General features: G+C 42.3%; 1 protein-coding gene across 2 annotated transcripts; it reads left to right on the top strand.

The window, feature by feature from the left end:
* On the top strand, nt 1-27,603 carry LOC118787992 (plakophilin-3-like). Of its 2 annotated transcripts, XM_036543804.1 has the most exons (14): nt 1-85; nt 3,635-3,815; nt 12,410-12,501; nt 13,933-14,669; nt 16,182-16,305; nt 17,472-17,676; nt 20,370-20,544; nt 21,109-21,226; nt 21,486-21,650; nt 22,031-22,213; nt 22,947-23,100; nt 23,672-23,867; nt 24,472-24,559; nt 26,085-27,603. In XM_036543804.1, exons 1-14 carry the CDS (start codon nt 83-85, stop codon nt 26,124-26,126), a joined length of 2,463 nt encoding a protein of 820 aa, XP_036399697.1. In that variant the 5' UTR covers nt 1-82; the 3' UTR covers nt 26,127-27,603. The 2 variants fall into 2 exon arrangements, with proteins under 2 accessions (XP_036399697.1, XP_036399696.1); XM_036543803.1 differs by lacking the exon at nt 1-85 and having other exon boundaries at nt 3,222-3,815.
* The last annotated feature ends 383 nt before the right edge of the window (nt 27,604-27,986 follow it).

Here is a 27,986-nt window from a genome sequence, read left to right on the forward strand (position 1 = left end):
ATCAGAGCAGCAGCAACATTACTCACGAGGACTCCCTTTGCATCTAGAACACACCTCGCTCAAGATTCTCCACTCAGCCTACATGGTAATGAAGCATATTTGTCCGCTTATGGCTGTTATTGTTTACTGTAATTTGTATATGTGGTTTTCTTGATTAATCTTCTGTATTTATTTATGTTGTCTGAAACAGCATACTCCGAGATTTGTAAGGTATATTGAACAATAATTTTATCATTTTGAGGACTGTATCACAGACATGAATAATTTGGAATGGAAGAGTGATCTTCTTTTAATAATCGGGAAGTGCAACTTAGCACACATCTATGTGAAATAGCCATGTTGTTGTTGCAGCAGTCGCCATAGTAACATAACAACGAAGAAAATGAGCATATTTATGCGATTTGATGATCACTTCTGACTGAACCGGATCATAACTAAAAACATAATGTAAAGCCATGGGAAACATTCTAATACCTGTAAGGTAAATTAATGCCAGAATGCATACACACATGGAAAAAAGTACTGAGACTTTTATAGCAAAATGGGAGGGACAGACCACTGGACTCTAGTTTTGTGAAAGCCATGACAGAAACTGTAAATACCTGTCTTTGTCCTTACAAAACCAGAAAGTCAGGTGAAATGAAATACTATCCACTATTATCCACTATAGAAGAGATGTTCATTGGGGAGGCTGTTGTTGTGTTTTGACCTGTCTTCCCTATAAAAGGGACAGAAGATTACATCATTCTGAGGTGAGGTAAAGTGCAGTGGATTGGGGATTGGTGCTTGGGGGGGGGGTTACTCATAAATTCAGCCAATTTATGAGTTGTTGCATCTCAAGATGGTAACTCTCCGACTGTCCACTATCAGAGAAATTTTAACTCTTTGCCCAGTCTACTAAGTCAGGCCATGCTGTGTTGGTACAATGGAGGAGCCACAGTCGTCTAGGGACTGCAGCATGTTAAGTGTCATCTCAAGTCAGTAGTGTGACTTGGAAATGCTACATGGAAAAGGCTCCAATTAAATGTACTAGGATGGGGCTGTCTACTCAAGGTTGCTAATAACATGTTGGACCCCTATGCTGACCTATAATACATTCAGAATACATTCAGAGAGTCATCTGGCATTCAGCAGTCCCTCTCCTTGGTGGGATTGTTCAACCTGGATCTTATTACTTATTAGACATAATTTGGGGATGGCAAGTGATACAGTGGATGGATGATTTTGTGTCTCGTCCCTTGCCTAGCTGAGCTCAGAAAACACACACTTTAGCGTTCCCTTTGAGGATGAAGAGGTCCGTCATGATCAAACATAGAGAATTTATTGGCTCCTTTCAAAGACACTTAATTTTGCTAATATTTAATTCTTTGAATCTGCATGTATTGTTCCCAAATTTACCTTTAGGTAACCTTGATAAGTGCTTTGACAGCAAGGCCCTTACCTAATACAAAAATCATTTATACATCCAAGGTATGAACCAGGTCCCCATAATCCATTCAGCTAAATTGTTCACAGAACAAACATAACGGCACCTTACAACTTCATGTTTACTGCTTGTTGTTGATTTTTCTTCATTTAGCCCTTCCTATGACCCAGGTAGATACATGAATCATATAGGCAGGTGTCTGAATGTCACTGTCTCCAACCTGTGAAGTGCTCACATCAGACTGTATTCATTTCAGTGCCATGCTTGAATCATCACTGCTTCTGGTCTCACAGACAAGATTGCTGCCATGCTGAAGACAAGCTGTTCCATGACCAGCCTGGTGACTGACTCACCAAGTCTGAAGCACTCTTGGGCTATATTGTTCGTACTGCTGTGTTATGACCTCATAACTGAGTACAAATTCAAATAGTTAAACACTCTTGAAAGGTATCAAATAGGTGTTGAATGTTACAAACTTGCACTAAATGCTAGATCATAAAATATTTGAGTTTAATATTAATTCTGTTTTATAATTTTGCAACATCGTAGTAAATAGTCATAAAAAATTAATTTTGTTGTGACACAACTAGCTTTCATGGCTGACATGTATTGATAGCCTAACAGTGCATATCTGAAAATGATTATGTACCTGTAGTGTCAATACCAGTTCTTGTAAATAACAATAATACCATGGTTAGAGTGCAAGCTGACCAATGTCAATGCAGGACCTGTACTTTATAAATAATAAATAATTAGCAATAGCTAAGTGTGAGCAAACAACTGGATGATGGTAAAGTTATACCACAATCATACAGAAATAACATAGTGTCCCTACACATAGACATAAAAACTCGATAAATCTTTTGATGATGCTTTTGATATACTTGGCATCTTACCAAACTTACCAGGTATCAGGGAGAACGTTCAGGGTAGGTCTTCAATTATCCTAGATATAATTCAGATGGGAATAATACAAAGACAACTATGTCTATACATTGTCTAACAAACTGATAATGCCGAATCAGTGAAAGACTCAACAGCTCTCTGCACATCCAAGCTGATAAACACAGCATTATTGTTATATTTGAATTTTATTTTCAAGGATTTGTTAGATAAACATTTCTGTGAAATATCACTTTATAACTCAAATAGGTCCTCAGATGCACCTGCTATAATTCGTGGATTTATGTCATGAGCGTAAGGGCACTTTGACACAGCTCACAGCAGCAAACAAAACATTTATTGTTACATTATCACGGACTCCTGGCACAAAACTAACATTTAGCTAGATAAGTGTACAGTCGGAACTTTTGAGATTAAACATTAAATTCTTATGATTTAAGTGAGTCTGAAGAAGAGAATGGTTCCACTCATCGATATGACTCAGTGTAAAACGGACTATTTATTCTTGATTTCAGTGAATGGTTGATTTGATTGATTTAAGTGACCTGCACCTAAAACACTATGGCAAACCACCGTGCATCTTTCTCCAGTTGTTTCAGCAACCCTTAAATCAACTTTACTTACCCACGGCCGCGGTAATAATCTGAAACTATCTGCGCTATGTGCAGCATTTTAGATATTTCATGTCTGTGAGAGATGGACGAGATATTTCTCTCGGGCTATGTGAGTTCACACACGCAGGACCGGCATATCTGTGCGTCATCTTCATTATTATTATTTTTTTTTTTTTGGTTAGTAGTAATGGTAATGGTGTAACAGCATTACCAGTCCACCTTAAGTACCAGGGCAGCCCCGGCGAAAGGGTGCGATGGATGACGATTGTAAAATTGTGTCTGCTACCTGGAAAAGGTATCGACGGAAGCTCCTCCCTAGTCGTAGACTCGACAGTGTTCGCTCACTGTGCAAGGCTGAAGGAGAGGAGAAGGGTGATATCTGACAGCGGTGCGGGGAAATTCTCCTCTAAACCTAAAAATAACGTTCGCGATTGACTTTTTCCCCCTTGGCTTCGTTTTCTTTATTGACTTGCTGCCCGTAACTGCCGATCAGAATAACAACATCCAAGAGCGACCTGCTTTTTGTACAGAAGTCCAGGGCCGGCAAAAGAAGAACTGTTATTTGTGGAAGTAGAAGTATCTGGGACTGTTGTAATTACTCCACGGATTGTGACTCTATCGCCCTTCTGCCACCACCACCAAAATGAGTGTTAGCATGAACACTGAGAGTGTTTTTCTGTCTGCTGTGCAGCCCCATACTTCCGTCAGCACTTATGCGGTCCCCTCCGAGATCCAGCTCGGGCATGGGGGTACTCTCTCGGACGAAGCCGCGAAGGCGAAGAGGGTCCAGCAACAGGTCCAGATGCGCCTTGCTGAGAAGTTCACCTCCCTCCCGCGGGTAAACGGGTCCAGCTCTAATTACGCAGCTTCAGGTGAGCTTCTTCCTTTTTACGGGCAATAAGCCTATGGTATTATTACAAAGATATGTCACGTTTTTGCAAGTGCGCAAATGTCCCAGCCAAAGAGTTGACGCTCAGTTTAAGTTTGGTTAAGTAATCTACAGTGTTTCTTGCCAGTAGTGGAGTGGAGTGGAGTTGTTAAAATTGGGAGTCGATACCAAATTGTTTTTTTTTATTGCTTTGGACAAAGAGACTTACAGATAATATACAAATAACATACAGTCTGCTTGGTTATAGTGCCTGTGACAGGGTGTAGTCCCTACGGCAGGTTATAGTGCCTGTGACAGGGTGTAGTCCTTATAGTCACGCCTTTATTGAGGCAATGTGCATTTCGGCAGAGGCTCCATCCGAGATGTAATTATTATTTTATTAGCCTGTGTTGGCAGTTGTGGGCTTAAAGTTTCTTATATGAAATGGCAGAATCATAGCAAATATATTACTGGGGAAATCTACTTTACCATTAAGTACAAAAACAACGATTTAAATGGAACCCAATAACACAAATTGTTTTACATTTACATTTATATTTAGTCACTTACCATACACTCTTATCCAGAGCAGTGTATAAATGTGCATTCAATAATATTAAGCAATTAGCTGAACAGATACTAAAACATAACAAATTACAAATTATTCTAAGCCTGTACCTCTAAACTGTTCTGACTTTCTGCAAAGTAGATCTTGAAGGCTATTTTACAATACAGGGAAATAATGTTCTGTTAAAACATGCAGCTGTATTGGTTTGAGCTATGTCATTAGTTTTTTACTGACTAATGTGTTGTGAGGGTTAAGTACAGAAGGCAAACGTTACATGGTTATAGGCGAATCCTTCCCTTTTGCCGAAAGAGCAAATGCAAAGGCTCACCAGATTTGAACAGATTTACACTGTCAGATAAATAAACGGCAATAATGTTTTGCAATGCCTAAATAAGCCATGAAATAGATAAAAACCACAATTAAAATGTAAAGTCTGGGACACTCTCTCCCCTCTCTACATGATTTACTCCTATAGACAGACTTCCTGGGTGTGTCCTTGTCCTGAAAACTTTGTCAATGAGAGAACGGCACTTCAAATAATTAAATTTCTGAGAGAAATCATGAGGCCTTGTTCTTGCTTGCAGCATAAGAACAGGCATGTGCATTGTGATGACGGTAGTTTGAGAAAATTCTGTAGCAGGTATTTGAATCATCAATGCCTGCTTTCTTTCCACAAGCACTGTTTGAAACTCCAGTTCATGGTGTGTAAATAATGACTCACTTTACTGAGATCTGCATTCACTCATACTTTCAGGTGGGAAAATATCAGTCAATTAATATCAATGAAATACTGTGTGCATGGTTCTTCAGCTTGCTTTTATGAAAAAAAAAAACAAGAGAAATGAGAAAGAATAATAAACCTAGATTTTTCTTAATTTTTGTTTTAATTCATAAGCATTGACATGCTTATCCAAGTAAATGATAAGAGATCTCATAGCTGAATTTTCAACAACCTAATATTTTGTTTCATACCTATTATGAGTAAGTAATATTAATGTTCTAAAAATTATTTGTTAAAACATCCTTTTTTCGCTTGTTATGTGAGGTTACAAGTATTTTTTCACATGAGTCAGCAGTCTTTGAATGTCATTTGACATGGTAACATGATCTTGGAGGGGAAGGTTTAGTCTTTTACTAGGGTAAAAATGCAGAACTTTCATGAATCCATAGGTAGAGCAATGCAGGAAGTGTGAAGGCCCTCAATTTAAGCAGCACAACACATCTTTGTTAGCTTGTTGATGTTTAAGGATTTTGGGTAAACACATGTGAATGTGACAGTGCTGCTCCCTTGAGTCCATAAAATTGTCAAACAACTAATGTCAGTTGCTTTTACTTATAAAAATGCATATATATCCCTGTACTTAAGGGATTAGAATTCCTACTTACTCTATAGCACATCTATTCTAAATATCTGAAGTTTGGCTGATTGAATACTCCAGAAAATTAGGGCCTATAAAGATTTGAGATTTGTTACGTGTTTCTGCGTGGCTACAGTTGTATGAGTCAGTGTTTCAGTGAACTACTTCCATAGCCTAGCAACACATGTCACTATTCACAATGACATTTGCATGAAGCCTACGCACCTGACATTGATTTGAATGGCTCTGTTGTAAAAACAAATGGATTTACTATTGGATTTAATGAATAGGACTCTGTAAAGTAACTTAGGGTGTGTGGAAGTCACTGACTGTCCACATTAGCAATAGTGATCATGCTGGTGCCATGTGTGTTGCTACACCTCCAGGCTAAATCAGAAACACAGAAGGAAACTTATCACAGAGTTCTTAATTGCCTGATTTAGGATACTGACCAGAGACTGTGGTGGAAGGAGCCTTTTCGCTTTATGTATGTCATACAGTAATGTGTATGGCCAATGAGTTATTACCTGGTGGACATTAATTCTGTTGCTTAATGGGTCTTTAGCATTACCGCTGGATAGTTTCCAGTAAAGGAAAACCTCAGCTGAGGAAAATAAACGGCACAGGTAGGAATCTCGGTTTTGTGCACACTGCACTTCATCAAAAGTTTTAGGCAGAGATGGATGAGGTGATTGAATGTTCAATGGGAAGCCTGGAGAAAATTTTAAAAGACAGAACGGAGCCAATGTGCCTCACTTATCAGGAGACCAACACCTGAGATACTCAGTGTATATCATTCCTACAAGATAACCACCCAGCTACCGCCAGCTTGTCTTGATCAAAATATTTAGTAGCTCGTTGTAGTTTCTCACAGAAATGTTGTCATGTGATGGTATGACATTAATATTGTTATTATGTTGATGTAGACTGCAGTAGTTGGATCACATACATCAAGTTTAAGGGGTGCTACTTAACGGATCGTCTCACCTTCCCTTGTCTTTGCACACCATAATTAACAGATTTTTTAACTTATTTATTACAATGAATCAATATGAAATATGTGCCTGACCTGTTGATCTCAACAGTAATGTCCAATTACTGTTGGGTTGAATTACTGGTGGCAATTTATGCACATACGTTAGGGGGTAACTGTTCATTTGAGACCTGTTGACATGTATTTCTGTGGAATCCTTGGTTCATGACCTCCACTTTGCCCCTCTCAAGTTTAGACAGCAGTTACATTCCGTTCAGAAAAAAAAAAAAGGTTCAGATATTAGCCTGACACAGGTGCTGGGGAGACACGTGTCTTGTGTTTTGAAGGTATACTTTGGAGAAACGTTCTCCCTGTGTAGAAACTGTAGACAACAGTAGCTGGCCATGAATGGGGACAATAACTGACATGAGTTGAATGGACTAACCGTATTTCAGAAAAGGGCAAACACACAGGGTCTCTTTTTCCCAAAAAGTGGGCCATTCTTCATGTTCCTCGCTGCCTTCTGTTGGCTGTAAGCTAAATGCACTGACTGCTTCTAAAATCCACTTTGACGGGAACAAAAAATGTTTCCTGTCTGTTGTATTTATTACGAATATTATCTAGTACTGATCCCATTTTGACAAGTTACCACAATTCCAGCGTGCTGAAGCAGGCCTCATGGTTTGGAAAGTATTCTAACTACTTATCGTCCTCCAAATATTTTATCAGTGATAAGCACACTCGAGGCAATGTTCTATTTCAGTCCCAGAGCTGTTCCCTTCATTCAGACCCATTGGCACATAAAACATCAGATTCAACCAAATTCAACACTGCCAATACAACCAAGTAACGGATGCACAATAAAAACTAACAGTGACAACAATTGGAGAAGCAAATACTTGTTGGGGTAAAAATAACAAGGCATTGTAATAAGGTCAAATGCGAACGATAGTATAAAAGTAGGTATGTAACCGATATGAATTGTGCTACTGTTCTATATAGGCCATGACACTGAGGGGTGGCATTTTGGGGAAGTGGTGAGGAATCTGGCAAGTATTGGGTCAGCTGCTGTTTCCACTAGACAGAAATGGGCAACAGTGCTGTTGTCAGGAGTCCACTGAAGCCAATAATCTGTTGCCTGAGACCCGAAGCAGAGTTTTGCGGCCTCCAACAGATTCTCTCTGAATGTTATTCCAAAATGTGTTTCGCTGACAAAAAAGAGTGCTGCCAGCAATGAATTTCACATTGTACAGAGACGTGATAATTCCCCCATTCATTTATTTAGGCCTGGGTATTTTTGAAAACATATAATGGAAACAAGCTTTTAATAATTTGAACAAGTGTGTTGTGTTTTAGATGGAAGAACAACAAGATTATATTTTGATGATAGCAATGATCAGATGTTTTCATCCAAGAATCTAATGAAAGTTTACAAATATATCAAAACTTGCTCTGAACTTTTACCTAAAAGGCAACTTCATTTGCAGATGAAGTGCAAGTAAGAAAATTACATCAGTGTTTATATATCAATAATTGAATGAAGTTAAAACTCTAAAGTTAAAACAATAAAGATATATTTCTTTTTGTAAGGTGCCACTCCTGTATGCACTACAGCAAGTAGGGTGTGTTGTGTTAACAGCAGCTTAAAAATCATCAGATCCAGATTTTCAATGAAGTGCTGCCAAGCTCCTCGTGAGATATTTTTGAGATGTCCTTTGGTCTTTCTGCTGGGGTGTTGCTTAGGCAGGGCCAGGGGTGGTGACAGAGGGCGGAGGGAGTGCCGCTGGCGGGACCGGTTTCTGTCCGGGCCCCTGCGGCTTTTCTCTTCCAGTTGAGCGTGAAGTTGCTCGCTCCTCCTCCTCCCCCCACCCCTATCCGTGAGAACATGTCTGCATCCTCCCAGCTGAGAACCAGGCTGAGCTTGTGCGTTACACGCCCACCACTGCCGTGTCCGCAAACACACGCGCTGCTCTGTGCCGCACCGCCGAAAATACACACACACACACACACACACACCTCACACGCCCAAACAAGTGCCTGCCCCGACCTCTATCATGGTCTCAGCCTGAACTACAGCTGCTGAAATAAAGCTTTCAATTTGGTTGATCAACACTATTGTCTTTTATAACCCAAAGAAATGTTTTTTAAACACCCATCCAAAATAATATATTGAGAATATATTTTACAGAATTATTTTTGTAAGTCAATCAATATATTGAAAATAGGTGCCATTATTATTGGCATTTTAGTATATTGCAATATATTTCTGCTTTGTATTAACATATTCCAAATATATTTGCAATATATTCTTAGGCTGAAGAACATACTTCTCAGTATATTACAATGTATGTCATTTTCTTATGGGGATTTAAAAGTTCATCAGGTCAGGGACGAAGAAGTTCATGTGTAAGGGGCATGTTTTCTGGCGTGTGAGCTCTTCAGATGCTCCATTGGGGGTAAAAATCCTCTCTTATGACTCATATTTGTCTGGCGTGATTGTGATTCTTATCAGCGGTAGGTAGTTATTACCAAAGCATTTTTCGTGTGTCCCTGCTGGTTTATCATAGCGGCTCAGTTACGTTGGGTGGAGAATTATTTTATCTGCGATTCTTATAATGGGCGTGTGCTATGCTGATTGTATGTCTTACAGCAAAGGTACACACAAAGGCAGCCTTCGCTCAGCCAGGTCATGAGTCACACCTCTAATGCTGAGGGGAAACCATGCAGCAGAATAGGATTGGCTACACTTCTGATAGATTTTAGTCAGGCATTTGGAAACTGAGCAACAGCTGAACCAAACTGATTCTCCCTGCTTTTTGGTGTTGTTTAAAAGAGCCTGTTTTCACATTGTCACTATTTTCCACACAATCATATTTCAAGGGGTACGCAAAATCACTTCTAGTTCACAATGAAAGAGCACAACATGGGTAATTGATTTACAATTACACGTTTATAATTACAGGAGTTCTTTTAAATAGCATGTGCAAATTACAGTTTTAAAGTTTCCTACTGAGTTAATTAACTGCCTTTGAGAAAAATTAAACAACAACAAAAAGAGTTGAAAAAGATAAAGTATATATGTGACATAAGAGAAGTGAGGAAGGATCTCTTGCTGTACATAATCATTAGAATGGACTGTGTCTGTTTCCAGCTATGTGTAATCAGTTGAATGGACTGAAACAATTGTAGTTTTCAGAGTAGGAGGATCTGCTTACTTGATAATACATCAGGGGGTCAGTGAGTCAGCTGACCTTCCTAACAACCTCCCCCCCCCCAAAAAAAAGCAATTCGGTCAGATGTCAGGAAAGGTGACCTGGCCAAATTCCTGACTTACAGTCTTTTCATTCCACATTGAAGGCCCAACAGAGGTCAGTTTTAGCCTTGGTGGAACATTTGTCAAAGTAGAGAAGCAGGAGTTACACTGTCATAGATTTCTGGATAACAGCAATAAAACATAGTAATTTTGTCATACCATAGTAATGACACATGGTTTACATTGACACGCGTGTTCTGAAGATTCTGTATTGTGTTTGCATGGTTTCTGTCTCAGAGGCCCATTTAAAAAGTAAGCACACATGATGTAGTTGGATTCCTTCCCTACAGTAGGCTCATTTTTGGCTTATGCTACATTACATCACACAGCACAAACGCAACAAGAGACACGGTTGATATGTTACATAAGCCAAGCCTTTTAAATAGCCAAACTGAGGTGCAGTACCTTGCTCAAGAGTGCACTGTCAGTGTCCTGACTAGTATTCAAACCCATACCCTTCTGGAGTCGAGTTCATACGCACTGGTTCAATTGTGCCTTTGTTCAGAATCCGTTTTGATTTATGACTCAGCGTGACCCAGCACCAGACATTAAACCACTCAAGCTCCATCTGTCTGGAGCTGAAGCAAAATGCTTTTAGAGGAATCTGCCCCTGCTCACAAACTGATAACCCCTGACACAGGGGAGGAGAGATGTGGTGTGCGTGGAGGGCCTGAATCCCACCATGATGTAACACTCCAACATTACTGAAGGGAAAAGCAGATAAGAGAGCTCCCGTGTCGAATTATTTTGTGCCCTGCAGTGAGATCACAGAGTTATCACGCTACAAAATGGAGTCTGTACAGGTCTGTACACTGTAAGGAGCCTTTCCTGTCATTTTCAGACTTTACGCAACCGTGCATCACTTTGTTCCACTAGCCATCTGTTCACTATCACCAGACAAATACGTCCTCCTCTCACCCATGCCAAAATTATTAAATTATTAAAATATATTGTAGTTACCTTTGTACCAAAATATGCCTGGCAAGCAGGGATGGGCAGCATTTGAAATCCATTCAGATTTCTTTTCCTGTGTATCATAGTTTGACAAATAGGCTTTTTATGTCCCCTTCTCTCAGGTTGCAGAGACTGGGGTCTGACAATTGAGGTTATCTGTGCTCCAGAAGGCCTGCAAGATGTCAGTGTTCTCATTCCACCAGTCTGGAATAGTCTGGCACATTTTAAGTGACTTGCAACACTGTTCCTTACTCTTAAGCTGGAGGTACACAACATCTGTTTGAAAACCGTCTAGACCTGCTGGCTTGGCACGCTCGGCTCTTGGTTTCGGTGGAGAGACGCGTCATGTCCGCTGGTGGAAAGGCAAACGTCACAACCCTGCCCCACCCCTCAGCCAGCATATCTCCTCTGCGCAACTCCTGTGTCAGACCACCCTCCCCCCTCAAACCAGAGACATTCTATCAGTGCTGCTAGTCTCTGGTAACAATCCATTATTAATGCTGTCTTCCTTTAAAACTTGCAGGCCTTGTGGCATATGCACACTGTAGATCTGAGTGACAAATAATAACCCTACTGCTATTATAGTCATGTGGAGAGAACTTGGTACTTTGCTTTGCATCACACTATAGCAAATGGAAGCATTTCTCTGCAAGGTTAAAATAAAAAAAAATAACATTTTTAAAAAGCTATGGTTGTAGTTCCACTGTAGTATTGGACTGTTTATTTTGGTTTTCACAGGACAAGGCTCAAGTGGTGGAGCAAGCTGTGGTACTGGCCTTGGGAGCAATCACATAGCTAAATAAATATTCAAACAGGACTGTTAGAGGTCAAAGTCTGGAAATGGACAAAGAACGGTTGCAGTTAAACACATGGAAATTAAATTGTATCTTCTATCTGCTTGAATAGTGGGGAACATAGATTATACTGTGTTGATTCATTTACAGACCTTGACATGTAGAATCCTTGAATAATCCTTGTGTTGTTGCTGCCCATAGATAACAACTTAACCAAACCTTTGTTTCAAACCTCCTTGTCTTATAGGTCAATAAAAATAAGTTCAAACTGCACCTAGGTTTTTTCTTAAAATAATCCTAAAAAAAATTAATGATTCTCTTATTGAAGTTATCAGTTCGGAGAGTAAGCATAACTTCGCCTTACTCTAAAGAGTTGAAAATTAAACACAGGGAATATGTTTCAAACACAGTAGGCAAACTGCGCTTTCATAAAATAGATGGCCAACCAGACAGTTTCCCTTTGTTTATTTTTTCAGAGAACATCCCCAGGTGTTGTTAAATGTCACCTGAATAGATCTGTGTGTCAGCTTTGGAGGAAGTTTGCCAACTTTGTTTTATGTGGTTAAGTAAAGCCAGGAAAATAGTGTGGTGTTGTGTTCATTTGCTAATGCATAATCTGTTTCTCTCTCTGATTGTAGAGTATGGTGGCACCCAGACAATGAAATATTCCACCTACGCCCCAGGATTCAGCTCCAAGTCCCACATGTACAACATGAGCAGGACTATTGCGGTGAGTGTGACATCACTTCCTGCAATTGGTCACACTGACTTCCTGATTTTTTGCCTATCATGTTTTTCATAAATCTGTGAGACAAGATAGCATCAAGATCTGCTCTGTCCGAGGAAGGTGACTTGAAATCTGTAGCATGAAATCTTTAACGCTGAGTCTGAAGGCTCAGAGAAATTTAGTGGATCTTCTTTCTTGTTCATTTTATTTCCTTAAGTTACTTTTGTGTACGTATTGAATTTACATCTCTTTACAGAGCCGACATGCACATATTGTTGAATTTCTTAATTTGTATGACCTTACGGTATGTGTTATTTTAGGTACAGTATTTGCCCATTTAAATTTATCTTACAGAAATAACTACAACAAATCATTGCAAAGTGCTGCCATTCCTTTGTGGTTAGCAGTACTGTGGCCACACCTTTGCTCCAGCAGTGTGATATTTCACAAGAGGTCCCCATGTTTGTGTTTAGAAGCTGAAGTCCAACTTCCAGACTGTTCAGTCATCCAATGGGAATTCTGCACAGGGCTAGCGCTAAATAACAAGGGAACCATTTGTAATCTTTGACACACCCAGGGTGTGGCTATGACAAAAAGGGAAAGGGTTTAGATAGCTGTATCCAGCAGTCATTTATCAACCTCACTTGACACCCATTGACTGGTGAATGGTTCTACGTGGTACTACCACATAACTTTTATGCAGATAAAATAAATGGATTTCAATCTTCAGTCACATGTACATCCCAATTGATAATTTTTTGATCAACTACTCAGAGAATGGTTATACTTTCTAATGATGTTTTTGGGAGGACCACACTATAGGACTTTCCAGGAAAAAGGATAAAGGTGACAGAGGTAGAACCCATAGATGGAGAGTTTCATGTGCCAACATAATGTGTTTTTTGGAAAAGGATCTCTTTTATCATCTGAAGCCAAGGTGTTGTAAATGGTTTAACTCATCTCTGACAAGATACATTTCACCCATTTAGCTGAGAGACTTTCAAAAGCATGATATGTCCTCTCCTGGCAAAGGCCGCTTGTCGATGTGCCAACGAACACGCCCTGTCTTGTACCTGTTTAACTAGCCTTGAAATGAGGAAACCAATGCAATGTTTGACCAAAGCACTGAGCAAAATCTGTGTATATGCTGCAGATACTAAACATTTTAAATTTGGGCCATTTGGAAAAGACCATGGCAATCAATTTACAGTATTTAATGAGTTCAGAAGAACTCATTAGATCATATTATCAAAAATTTATCAAAAAACATTAGATCATAAATTCAAAAAATCAAAAATTTACATGTTTGAAGGGGTTTGCTTTTTAGGGTTAAAATAGCACTAAAAGTAATGAAACAATACTTGAATATATTGGAAATAGATGTTCAAAATGTCATTTCTTTATGTCTCTCTTGCTTGTCCCCAAATCCCCCAGGCGCCCAGGGTGTCGCAGACTGCCGGCTACTCCTCACGCTCGGCTGTGGAAATGGGTCCTCGGCAAAGGGTCAGCCTCGGGGGCGGGCTCGGAGGCGGAGCCTATCAGCACGATGACATGCGCATGGGCGGCCAGCAGAGCAGCTACCAGCAGGTGGTCACCCGCACCATGAGCCGGCCCGACCCCGAGACGCTCTCCCTGCGCTCGCTGCGTCTGCACAACATGTCCCAGCAGCCGTCACCCGTGGCAGCGTGGATGGCTCAGGACGGCAGTGAGGGCAGCCTGTCGGAGAGGGAGGCGGCCTTCACCCGCCAGCACTCTTACGCGGCCAGCAACGGCTACACCACCCAGATGCGGCAGTCCCCAGCGCCCGGCACCATGCGCCGTACCCTCAGCGGGACGCTGGCCCGTGCTGGCAGCAGTGGTGGGGGCGGCGAGATGGAGGTCGTCCAGCATTACCAGTCCTTCAAGGGCCCCGCCCACCGCACCATCAGCCGCATCGCCAACCGCAACAACCGGGCGAGCATGGTCTCCTCCGTCTCCGGGGCCAGCACCCTGCAGCACCAGATGTCCAGTGGCAGCAGCTACGGCGGCGGGCTGGCCATGGGGGGCATGTCCAGCAGCTCCCAGGTCTTCCTGCCGCGCACCCTGTCCGTGAAGAGCGTGCACAGCGTGGGGAAGGGCGTTGACGTGTGTGATGGCCAGATGATCATGGGCAGCATGGGGAACCTCAGTGGGTGAGGGTCGTTCAATCAGACAAACCCACTGTTCATAAAGGCGGTTGTGTTTCTGAACACGCTCTACAAACGCATGTGTAACACATATAGAGCACTGCAGTGTTAGCCGCATTTCCTTATTGAGAGGCAGAATGAAAGCCCTGAGAAAGATGGATTCCCATCATTCATAAATTTAATATTGGAATTGCCAAAGGGCATGAGGACATCTAAAATGTGTGGATGTGTTTTCTTTTTTGCAGTGCCCCTGGACAAAGACCTGGAAAGTGTCAGTCAAATGATTTTGAAACTAGAGCATTCTCCTTTGACAAACTTATGTCAATGTGTGTTATATATTACATATAGTAAGACAAATATGCCAATACATATTTTCAGAAGTAACTTAAACATATGCAATTTAAACACATTGTAGAATTTATACACATACTTATAAATCCTTAGACTGTAATTGATAGATGTATAGTATATGCCATACATCTTGGTGTGGATCAAAGAAGTATATTACTATATAATTAAGTATATTAAGTATATTACTAATATTTTTATCTTAAAATATATTGCTTTTTGAATCAAGTCTGTGGTGTAGGTTCTTACTTCCCTGCAGGGGAAGCGCTCTCATGAATGTTTCTATGTGCGTCATTTGAGCTGATACAGCAGCTGGTATGTGTTTAAATGACACAATATAGTGATCAATGCAGTGAAACCAACCTTATCTTTCTGGACTTTACTCCTTTATGTATGTAGTACTGGTTCCAAAGACTGTAACTGAAGCTGGGGGTGTTTGTGGCTGAAAATGAGAGTTTACATTTGCGATGAGAATTTCAGGTTCTCTAGAGAGGAGAATTACTCGTCTTCTTCTCTTTAGAGAACACGTCTACAGTACCCTTCTCAGAAGAATGTTTTCAGTGTTGCTTGCCTGAAGCCCGAGGGCCGTAAAACTCATCTCTCGCGCTTAAGTCTGAGGTGGAGTCACTGTGGCAGAACTGGTCTGGGTGTGGTGCCAGTGAAAACTTTCAGACTGACATTTCACAGGCAAACGTTTCACCTGACTGTGCCTATGGAGGTGTCATTCGGGTGACAGCTCTGGGCAGGCGCTTCCTCTCAGTGTGCAGAAAGAGAGAGTAATAAGAGTACCTGAGCATCCCAGAGTCCTCATCGTGGTAGCCATGCATGCATCTGAAAACAGGGGGTGCTTTGTAATGTTAAGAGTAGAGTTGTAGGCCCAGATATTCAATATCCTTTGAATATCCTATTCAGACTTTGACCCCAACTGAAATAATATTCAAAGCTCTGTCATATCTGTGATAGAAGTTTTGGATGCTGCCCAAAATCACCATAACTGTTGCAATAAGAAGAATTACTAATGGGTCTGACTAATTAAGTCTGTACTGTGACCTGAGATGGAGTCTTAATAGGAATCCAAAATGAGAATGACATTAGTTCATGCTGTACCTTAAGTAAGAGTATTACTGTAGGTAGGTTCATCTCACATCTTCCCTTTTTTTGTATGTGCAGATTCAGCCATATGGACATGCCCACAGCTGTCAGCTACTTGTCCATGGATGACACAGAACTGCAAGTGCAAGGAGCAGCCTACATCCAGCATGAGTGCTACCATAACAATGATGCTAAGAAGCAGGTAACTGAGCGTTCTCGTCATCTGGCCTCCAGCCTTGGCTGTTGGATGAGTCTATCAACATAACAATGCAAACACATACTTTGCAGTTTCCACACTCTCTGGTGACTTAAAGAAGTTGTCATGGTTGCGAAATGTTTTCATTGTTCACTGAAACCATGCTTGTAGCCATTTACTCAATGGCAAGCTGCCCTCCGACCATGTAGCTAAATTCCAAGTGTAACAGCTATTGTTGCAGTAGCAAGTCGTTACCACAAAATGCTCCAGCTTACAGTGCAACTTATGCAGCGATTGCAGTGAAATTGTATTACTGCTTAAGAGGCTATCCTGCAATTATCAAACAGCCACATTTACAAAGACACAAGTAACAGCTATCAGCTGGACAGGAGACACTACATTGGAGAGAGACTCTTATCATGGCAGTGGCTATTGGCCACGATGATCACATGGCTATACACACATGACATACAGACATTAAAAAATACTACGGCTTCACAGAAACAGAATTAGAACATTATGCATTCACCAGAGTGTGCCTTCCCCTCTCACTCAGACTAGCAGGGTCATTATTTTTATCAGAGGCACAGGGGCCCCTCCATAGGGGCACCTGACTGGCTGGTTTGAATTTAGAGTGAGCCTCATTTCCATGTAGGCAAATGCTCAGTGCTCATTTGGTGTGGGAGAATGTGGGGTTACCTAGAGAAATGCAGGTACCCAGTACAGATAACATATTCACAATGTTTCCATGACAGTCACATTGTTCATGGAAAGTACTTTTTGGCTACTTTAGAGTACATCTACATGAGAGATAAGAGACTTATTTTGTGCTTTTCCTGTGTCTGTTGGCCTTGTGTGTTAGCTATTTGGGTAGAAACGGATGCAAAATAATAGTCTCTGTTGCCATAACTATTGAAGCAATAGTAATGCAAAGAGTATATGTATATTCTTGGTTAAATTCCTTCTCTACAGCAAGGTTAAGAGGAATAAATGCAGAATTGTGAAATATGTTATTATTTTGTAAGTTGTGAATTTAAGTTATGAAAGAAACAGGCAGTAAAAGTTCATTTGCATTTGACATCACGGTGGGTAGACCAGCGTCAGCATTAAGAATGCTTCATCTCAAAGAGCTTCTCAGACTTGACCCTGTGCGTCCTTGTTCCACCACAAAGGTGTATCATCTGAAGGGAATCCCTGCGATGGTGCAGCTCTTCAACAGCGAAAACCAGGAGGTGCAGCGTTACGCCACAGGAGCCATGCGTAACATCATCTACGAGAACATGGACAACAAGGCGGCGCTGATCGAGGCCGGGGGGATCCCAATGCTCATCTTGGCCCTCAAGGAGCCAGACGACGAGCTCCGCAAAAACATCACTGGTACAGAGACCCTTTGCTGTCCCAGCCTTGCCCCTCCCAGCTTTCAAAGCCATCCTCTTCTCTGCTGTAATCCTCACTGCCTAAGCAAAACCTACTCCACCCCACCCTAAACTGACTGGCCCAGCCTCCTTACCCCCAGGGCCACCCTCCCGCATCTTTTAAGACCATACCTCCCCCTCCCCAAAATGTCACTGGCTCCCTGAAACTACACTCTTGTCAGATCCCAGTTCCTTGCCTCTCTTAAGCCCCACCTCCAAGCAGACCAGTCATCTCTTTCAAAAGTGCCTTTCCACAGGTTCCGCACATAAAATCCTGTAGAGAGAGAAATAAATTAAAATGGCAGGTCAACATGCAAAGAACAGGTAAAAAAGTGAATGTCCTAAAAAGTAATACAATATAAATCATAACAATTTAAAATAGGTTTCACCTAACAGATGAATTTAAGGTGATACAATTAAAGTCAAGAATTACCCAAATCTGTTGAGGTAAGAAATTCCAAAGTTTAGCAAGTCACATAGGGTGGAAATTAGTTTTAACTCCAGGCTGCACTGGAGGAACATTGTTTCTGACTTTGCGCATAGCACTGTAACAGATCAGTAAAATACCTTGGTGAAGGGGTATTGCTTTACACATAAATTAAAATACATTGCGGTTCATGCAAGACTTTGCCTAAGCAGCTTACAAGGCAGTAGGAGTCATGTAGGGTAGGTTATGCAAGGTATGTACCCTGACAGCTAAATTTTGAATATCAGCACAGCAGTGAAAACACAAACCATGGGGGTGTTGATTTCCCTGAGAGGATGCTCATAAATAATGAATAGGACAGGGCCAAACACGGTACCCTGAGGGATAGGGGTCACATCCAATCAGTAGTTTGTTTACCCAGAGAATTTAGCTGTTGTCTGTTAGTAATGTGTGACCTAAACGGAGAAACGTCTGTAGCTTTTATTCCAGTATTTGTCTCTAGCTGTGTCAACACATGTTTTTGGCCAACAGATAAGAGCATTAAGGACACCAGAGTCAGCAGACTGGATCTACAACAACTTAGACTAAGGCAGTTTCTGTACTGAGCTTGGCGCTAAGCTAAGGTTGAAGTGGTTCGGATAGCTCATTAGATGCCATCTGAGCCTGAAGAAAGCATGCCAGAATAACTGATTTAGAGTTTTAGCCACAAAAGAGAGAGGTCAGAGATAAGCCCGTAACTGGTAATTATTTCACAGTCCAATAGACTAGGGTTTTTTGAGGACAGGAGTAACTGCAGTGTTGGTAATGGGACACCATCCCCAAGAGAGGCCTACACTAACTACTGAAATGCACACAAGAACAGTATTATTATTTTAAGGAGAGGTGGATTGGAATCACAAGGGAATAAAAGACATATATTGATAAGTCAGATCTAAGAGAAAGTGTGTATTGAGCTGCATGACACAACTTGAGAAGTTAGCATTATTAGTTGCGGATAGAGCCCGTCATTGCGCAGGGCACTCAGAAGAGGTAGTATGCAGTGTAATACTGAATGGTTCAAACAGCGGCAAAGGAACCCGCCTACACTTAGGGCACTGAGCCAATGAAGAGAGGGCAGTCTTTGTCTGCAGTCTTTGTACCATGTGTAATGTAAGCTCCACTATCACCAGTACTGAAAGTAAACAGTCCTTGAGATTCCTAGGCATTGATGGAACTTGACTTATCCCTGGGAAGCCAGCAAAGCACATTTATTATGTGTTTGCTGGGGGGTGGCTCAGTTAATCCAAGAGCCAAAGTTTTATCAAATTGGTATGTTAGCTCACCCACATGTTAGAGCACTTCTGTATTCATTCTTCTTCCTAAGCCAGTTTAACACAAAGAGCTTTATGCCATGCAGAAACTCCCTAAATCCCTAAAAACAAGTCGTAACTGGAAATTATCAGGCCGGTTTCCAGTAAAAGTGAATGTCACTATAACTTATATGCTACCTGTATAAAACAGCCCTTCCCATACCATTCATGAGCTTGACAGGGAGTGTAATATTTTTACAAGATAATACCTATGAGTGGGAGTAGTAGTGGCTCTTTTACCGAGGGTGATTTATAAAGCTCTGCAAAGTTGTCTCGACTCACAAGGTTGGACTGGCAGCACTCCCATGACCAGCTGTGAGTCAAGCCTTCACTCACGGTGGCTGCCTCAACATGATCTGTTGGGGGGTGAGCGAAGGTGGGAGCGTGTTCTTGCTGAGAGTGCAACAGAACACAAAGTCTGCAGTGACCTGGGCTCCTGATTGGTTCCCCCAGGCCCGCCCGTGCAACGGGGATATTATGGTCATAAAGTGAAATCGCAGCCTGGGGCTGTGCTCTGGCAATGACCCTGTTTTTGGGGAGTATCCGTTTCGAATGGAATATCAGCAAACTTGAAATTAACTGTATGAGCAAAAATGTCCAGGGGCAGAACACCTGTTATGAGATCTGAGCATGTCTTGACCTTCTTAAGTTATCAGGGGAGACGCAAGGATGGATTCTGTGTATTATTACTTTGTGCTGTCAAATTTTGAAGGTGCACAAGTTGAAACTCAGCCATCATCTGAGAGGAGGCTTAAGTCCCAATCTGAGAAAGAGTAACAAAAACATGACTTGACAATTTTTTTTCTTTAATGGAACCTCCACCATTTTTCTTTCTCTTTGACTCACCATCTGTTTCTCTCTCTCTCTCTCTCACTACAGGTATTCTATGGAACCTGTCCTCCAAAGACAGTCTGAAAGACAAACTGGCAAAGGAAACACTGACTGACCTGACAGAGAAGATCCTGATTCCTCTGTCTGTTAGTGGAGAGTCTGACACCATCCAGCAAAGTCCCTCCGAGTCCGAGATCTTCTACAACACCACCGGCTGCCTCAGGTAGCAGCACAACCACCCACATGCTCCCACTCAGTGGAGTCATGCACATTTATTTCTGAAAGCTAATGAACTCCCCTTGGCCTCTTCTTAAAGAGCTGTGGTATAGCTATCATTTTGTTCCCTCTAGTCTTGGAGGTACCTCCATTTTTCCCCCATCCTACACATCTAACCACTGGTGTAGTCCAATGTTCTTTTCCCATCCTTTTCATGGTGTGTATACCCCCAACTTTGCTGCCCTGTGATCACTAGTCAACCACAGCTCCCCTTTGCCCACTGGTTCATTTCCTTCCCTCCCCGACTCCAGTTGCTAATGTAGCACTGTGTTCCTCTGTGTCCTGCTTTAACAAGTTAACTTGTGGTAGGGCTTGAATGGTGTTATGCTCACACTCACTGGTCTGTGAGTGTTGCGAGTCTTGTTAGCTTGGTCTGACAAGCTCATTTAACTTGAATGGATACATTTATGTACTATTGTGCTGGAAGTTGCTCTGGATAACAGCATCTGATAAATGTGTGCAATGTAATGCTAAGTAATGTAATGAAATGTAATGTAACTCTACCTCTCAGGAACCTGAGCTCTGTGAATGAGAAGACGCGGGGCTTGATGCGGGATATGCGGGGCTTGGTAGACTCACTGGTGGGCTACATCCAAACCTCCCTGCAGGATGGCAAGGTGGAGGACAAGGTGAGCTGAAGGCCCAGAGTGGCTAAGCACCTGAGTGGTGGGCCAGTTTTGGACACCTCTCCAGTTGCATAACATAGGCAGCTTAAGAGGCAATTACTTTGATTCCTGTCCTATTTTCCTCATTATCCTAGTATGTCTGCAGGGTTGAGCCCTGATGCTCCAATTACAAGGTTTGCACAGGGGGTCATAATGGCTGCATTGTGTTCTGGGCTGATCAGGTGGTGACCCAGATCTCTCCTCTGTGTGTTTTTCTTCCCAGGGGGTCGAGAATGCTGTGTGTGTCTTGCGGAACCTGTCCTATCAGTTGTATGAGGAGATGCCGCCATCCATCCTTCAGCGATTGGAGGGACCAACAAGAGGGCAGGACAGTGGAATGAATGACGCCATTGGCTGCTTCACCCCCAAAAGCAAGAAAGCCAAGGATGTATGTGTCAATCAACCACAAGTTCTGGGCACATCTGACTCTCAACATTTGACATTACATTTATTTATGTGAATAATTAAAAAAAAACATGTCACCACCCATGGTGGGCCCAGTAAATTTAGGGATGGAAGGATTAGAAACTTTCTTGCATGACTTGTATCATATGTGCTTTTGTAGGCATGTGGCATTGCTAACAATGGGGCAAACAGAAAGCAAATAAGTACCTTTGAGATAGTTACAGAGGAATTAAAATGGCAATGAAGGCAATGAGAAGAATTCATATCAAACTTGGGAAAACTTGGGATGGGAAATCTCTTTTTTTGAGTAGATGTACAGCAGTTGTATTTTACAGTGCTGACCTTACCTCTCTACCTCTACAGAGACAGAACCAGGACCTGTCTACATTCACAGAGGTGGCAAAACAGCCGAAGGGCGAGGAGTGGTTGTGGCACCCCCAGGTGGTGGGGCTTTATAATCGCGTGCTCCAGCGCTGTGAGATCAACACCACCACACGCGAGGCGGCCGCTGGGGCTTTACAGAACATCACTGCGGGGGATAAGAGGGTAGGTGTCTCTCTCCCTCTCCTTCTCTCTCTCTCTCTCTCTCTCTCTCTCTCTCTCTCTAATGTCTCCATCATTAGATTAACCAAGTACACACCCCTTTAGGGGGTTAAGAAACCAAAAAGCCAAGAAGCTTTTAAAAAGCAATGCAAAGAAAATTATATTTAGGAAATGGTCAATATGAAATGGAATTGAAAACTGGAGCAATGACAAATTACAAAGAAAGATATACAGAGAATAAATACTGATTTAAGTTTAAAATCAGTTCTCAGTTGAAAGATGTTGACTGCTCTGACCCAGTAGAGCACAGTATGTCAGTCTCACTGTAAGTCTCACTGTGTGATTATCAGTCCATAGTGCTAAACACAGGGCCCCTCCATATCTCTGTGTTCTTCACTGGACAAAAATGTTAGTAAAACTACTATACTAGGATAGTATGGCACAGAGGCTATGCCCACAGACTCTATACATCAGCAAGATGAATGTGGGCAGAGCCTGTTATTATCTGTCCATCAGAAAGTAAATATGAATAAGAAAATCCACTCTCTACCATTATCTTTTTGGTTGATTTTTTTTGCTGTCTGACATTTATTGCATGTAGATACAGGAGCTAATAGTTACTGATATAGTAGGTGCTGTGAATGCAACAGGCTATCCAGGTGACTTGTAGATCAGTGAACCTGCGCAGAACCTGTGAGTCTGTCAGTGACAGGTGCCCTTTCGCTCCCCCTCCTAGTGGGCGTCGGTGCTCAGCCGGGTGGCGTTGGAGCAGGAACGCATGCTGCCTGTGATCATGGACCTCCTGCGCACCCACAGCGACGTGGAGCTGCGTTCACTGACGGGCTTCCTGAGGAACCTGTCCCGCCATGCCAAGGACAAGGGCGCCATGGGTGAGCTCCCCCTCCCTCTCCTTCCCCTAAACCTGGCCGTCGCTCACGCCCAGCTCACCGCTGCGCACCGTCGGGGTTACACGCTGTTCCATGTGTGAGCGTGTTCACATCCCGGAGGCAAAGCACAGCACGTACTCTGTACAAAGTACTTCTATCACAGAGCCCATTGTGATTGCTTGAAATGCTGTAGGTCAGGGGGAGGAAGTACACTCCTGGGGTGCTGAAGGCCTATAATTATTGGAGGAGTTGGTTTCTCACAAGAGAAATCAGCTCACACGCCCTCAGTCCATGAGATTTTTAAATTGGTGAAATAGGTTAGATGCTCTAAGCATTAAGTCAACATTTTGAGAAAATGTGCTGCTTTTAGTCTGTTTGATTTGCAGTTTCCAATCACGCATTATGAGGAGTGTCTCCAGTCATAGATTGATCCCGTGGGTAGGTTTCATTATGTAATTGCGTGAACAAAGGATATGAAAACTGAAGACTATGGTTCGCTAGGGCTGCAAATATCAGTATGTTACTCTATGTGGAACTACACTCAAGACTGACAGCCCTGCATCTTCCCCCTCAGCGACCAAGGTGGTTAGCACCTTGGTGGCCAAGCTGCCTAAAGACGGCCACCAGAAGGAGCCCTCCAGCGATGTAGTGATCAACATCTGCGGAGCCCTCAACAACCTGGTGATAGGCAGCCAGCTGGCTGCCCGGGACATCACTTACTTTGATGGACTCACAAAGCTGGTGGCCATCAAGACCAGCCATGACAACAGGTAGGCAAGCAGCAGGTGCCAGGAAGAGTTAGAGCAGTGCTACTCAGCCCTGGTCCTAGTAGTAGTGTCCTTAGTGAACTGTCTGCAGGGTTTAGCTCCAGCCAGCCATTTAACCACCATTGTCTTGACCGGACTGATTTAGCATCCCTCCCCAGTTCAGTGAAGGACTTCAGAAACACCATAGCCCTAGCCCAGACAACAGTAATTATATGCTACGTCGTGGCTAAATTACCACAGTCTGAAAGGGATACAGATGGTGTGACTGACTGGTGTCTCGCAGGCTGTATGTAATGAAGTCACCTACTTACTAGTGCCTTTGCTGCGTCTCTGCTCCCAAAATGCCCAGAAGCTTGTTCAGTGGTGTTAAGACTTTGTCTGTAACTTGTCTAACTTTTTGAACATGTTTGATATAGAAATTTCTTAAGCTTTCTTAAGAGGCAGGTCTCACCAAAGACTCATACAACACAACACTCTCTGTTCCTTCTTACAAGGTTAACCATGAAAAATGCAGTGTTTTACCAGTGGATAGATTGTCTCATGTGTAGATACCAAGGCACTGTGTCTTTTAGTTTTCTAACCTGTCATCTCTCTGTGTCCTGCTCAGCTCGGCGAAGCAGAAAGCAGCCAAGGCAGCGTCGACAGTGCTCTGCAACATGTTCCAGTACAAGAAGCTCCACAAGGACTATAAACAGGTGAGGGACTAGGGCAAAGCGGCGCAAAACCAGCAAGGAGGATGAGGAGTAACCTAGCGATTATGTCACTGGGCTCATATTCTGAGGAACAATGACAAACATAGAGCACACAAAAAACACTTAGTCAAAAAAAAATTGTTACATATCCCTTTTCATATGATTGTCACAGGCCACATTACAAAGCCCCACATGATGAAGAGATTGAATATAGTTAGAATATTATTATTGATCTGAGGAAAGTGAAAGGAAGGTAGTGAAGGTTTAGCAAATAAAACAAGTATTTGATTAACAAAAAACAGACTGAATGATGCCAATAAGACCCAAGAATGGTAGTACAAGACAAGAATAACAGACAATGTAACAATAATTAGAAGGATAATGTTAAAATGATATAAAGAAATTACAGAATACATGAACAAAATAGTGAGGCATTGAAAATAAGGGGTAGTTGTTTTGATGCTTGTTCCTGTCAGAAGCTGCCTAGAGTTTGGGAATTTTTGGATTTCTTCCCATTGCGAGTTAACTGTCATATCTTAGAGAGGTTATTCTATCTTTATATGTTTCCGTTTATAGCCATAACTCAACTTGTGACACCTCATCACACCACACCCCAGAACTCCTCCATTGTATCTGCTCTCACCCCTCTTCTACCTCTTTCACAACCCGGTACTCCTCCATGTCTCCCTCCTCTGCATCTGAGATAATTCATGTCAAACTGTACTTCACCCACGCCCTAAGAATCAAATCTGTCATCCCCTTTTATTGTTCTGCTTTTTCCGGAAGCTCATACATGCATGTGTGCATGCGAGTCTCTCTCCAAATAAGTTTGCATGCGTGTGTGGTGAGCTCATGAGTGCATGAGTGTGTTTATGTACTGTATGTGCCATCCGGAATGTGTATGTCAGCACAAGGTGCTCCTTTGCCGTGGCAACCACCTCGCCCTGTCCCGGGGCTGTTTCACAGAATGCAGGCGCCTGGAATCCGCAAACACTGCACGCACTCACACACAGATCCCCTCAGGGCAGGGAGGGACCTGGCGGGCCTCTCGAGCCCCACCTCTCCGTCACTTTCCCAGGTTTACCCTGAAGAGCAAGTCTCGACAGCCAAAAAAGAGCGTCTGCGTATCCTCCTCACGGCTCTCTTCTCTCAACAAGCGGATTCCGTAGTGCCGTCAGCTTTTTTATTAGCTGTCATGAATCCGCCTGATTGCTCTTCGTTTTGTAGTTCCCCCCTTTGTTCCAGGGCTTATTCACGCCCTCAAAACAGGGTGTGCCCTATGAAGCTGTGCAAACCCGCTTGTTTGTTTTTTAGCAGACATATATCACAGGAAGCATGTCGGCACAAGGCCCTCTGCGGCGTACCCACCCCTCTCGCCGAAACGTTTGATGTACTGCGGTGTTCAAACAACAATGCACATCTACATTTCGTTCATTAATCTCTCTGACTTTCGCGCCTTTTCTTGTGTGTTGTGACAGTTGTTTTTTTCTTTCTCATTTTGTGTTTTTTCTTTCTTTTTTTTTTACAGAAAGGGTTCACGAGACAGGACTTTGCTGATGGAACCATTTGAAGTGGAACTGCTGTTGCCATCCTGTTGCGGCTACTAAACCGGGCAAGGGATGTTTGACTAAAAACACTCTTCTCTCTGCTGTATAGTTAACCCACCTGACACTGTATGTGTACATATAAACATGGAAACACCAGACCTACAAGTGATGGCGAAGATGAAAGTGGTATTTTGTCCGAATGAATGTAACACCAAGGAGCCATGCTTATGGAGAATGAACTTTTACTTTTTTGCTCAGATGGACCTGCTGTAATATTCTCCACGGATTTCAGACAGTTGTTTTTTTCTTTGTGAGCTTACTAGATGGATCTCAGTGTCAATAAGTTATAACCATTCTTCAACGGAATGCAACTCCACTGCCCTCCCTCCAAATCCTGACTCCGCCCAGAGAGGCTGGGTCCCTGACAGCACTGTATGGAAACAAGATGGAGCTTGTTATTTCTAATTCACGGGAAATACCTGTTATCAAGTCCTGCAGGACCACTCTTGCTCCTTTTGAAGCGTTCCTTTCCATTCACTTTATGCATTGGTGTCCTTGTGCCCTTCCTCACAAAATGCATCACAATACAAACCAATGGGGAAAGAAAATGTGCCTGCAGCAGAACAGGACGTAATGTAGAAAACCCAGGGTGGAGTGGTGAATCACTGGAGTTAATCATCTACAGTGCGTGTGAGAGGAATCTTGACAGCTTCTTGTCCATAGTAAGAGTCCACTGTCTATCTTATCTGACTCAAACCATGAACAGGGCTGAACAGAAGCATCACCTGACCACTGACCCAAGAACAGTCCCCGTGCTCTCAGCAGCACACAACCTAGAGTCACTTGCCAGGTTATAATTGTGATGGTAGTGACTTTCATCCTGCCGCATGATGTGGGGTTGAATGTTTGGCCTTATTCATTTTCGGGATTCAAGGAGTGATATCCTCATCCTGCTACACTACACCTCATTTTGGGGGTGCCTGCCTATAGGTAAAGACACACACACACACACACACACACAAAAGCTGGTGTAAGACTGTCTGAATATGGTGCCCTCAATGGAGGCAGGACACAGGGCATAGATATATATATATATATATATATGTAGTCTGCATTCTGATGGATGCTATGCAATGTGGCTACACAGCTTTCCCACATGTTCAACTGTTGTCTATTATGACTTGAACCATACTAGTTTTATTCTAAATACAGTATAATTCTCAGGATTTTACAACAACTGCAAATACTCCTCATCTAACAATTCATGCAATGTAAAATTTCCCAAAACAATTTAACTTGTATCTGTCCATAAATATATGTCTTTGCAGAACAACTATATTTTTGTAAGACTGGCATCTGTGTTATATGAAATGTAAAGAATGTCATTTGGGTGTCAAAGGGTGTCATACTATGCCAAAGTGGATGCAGGATCAGGGATTTGTAAGTGAATGGTTGATACCGTGTGCTTGTGTGAATGTGATTTTAAAGGCCTTTTTATTCTCTTTTGAAAAAAATGCTATTGGATGTCTGCTCTGTAAAACAGTTAAATGTCACATTAAGACAATCTGGAAGAGTTACTGAATGGCACTAGGGTCCTCCTGTTAATTTCCAGTTGCTCAGCTGCCCAAAAAATGTTAATGAAACACAATAAATTTGGCATTGTTGCAAAGAAATGTTCATTGGAAAATATATAAACTATCCCTTAAGCAAAGTGTCTGATTTACTGTCTGATGTATGATCAGTTGAAAAATTAAATTAAACCAAGTATGTCCCTTGTATGAGGCTGGGAAAGAGAACTGGGAGGTCTTGGATTAGATCAGAAACTAAGTTTGACACTTCTGCTATAACCTTTTTAACGGTGTCTTACTGTGTGTCACTGAGAA

This window comes from Megalops cyprinoides, chromosome 13 (genome assembly GCF_013368585.1).
Source record: "Megalops cyprinoides isolate fMegCyp1 chromosome 13, fMegCyp1.pri, whole genome shotgun sequence".
Classification (NCBI taxonomy): domain Eukaryota; kingdom Metazoa; phylum Chordata; class Actinopteri; order Elopiformes; family Megalopidae; genus Megalops; species Megalops cyprinoides.

Bases quoted from the DNA above. Each gene is read 5' to 3' on its own strand.
- LOC118787992 (XM_036543803.1), top strand. From the start codon at position 3,587: ATGAGTGTTAGCATGAACACTGAGAGTGTTTTTCTGTCTGCTGTGCAG. The intron at 12,502-13,932 runs GTGAGTGTGACA...CAAATCCCCCAG, and splicing joins ACATGAGCAGGACTATTGCG to GCGCCCAGGGTGTCGCAGAC. The intron at 23,101-23,671 runs GTGAGCTCCCCC...CTTCCCCCTCAG, and splicing joins CAAGGACAAGGGCGCCATGG to CGACCAAGGTGGTTAGCACC.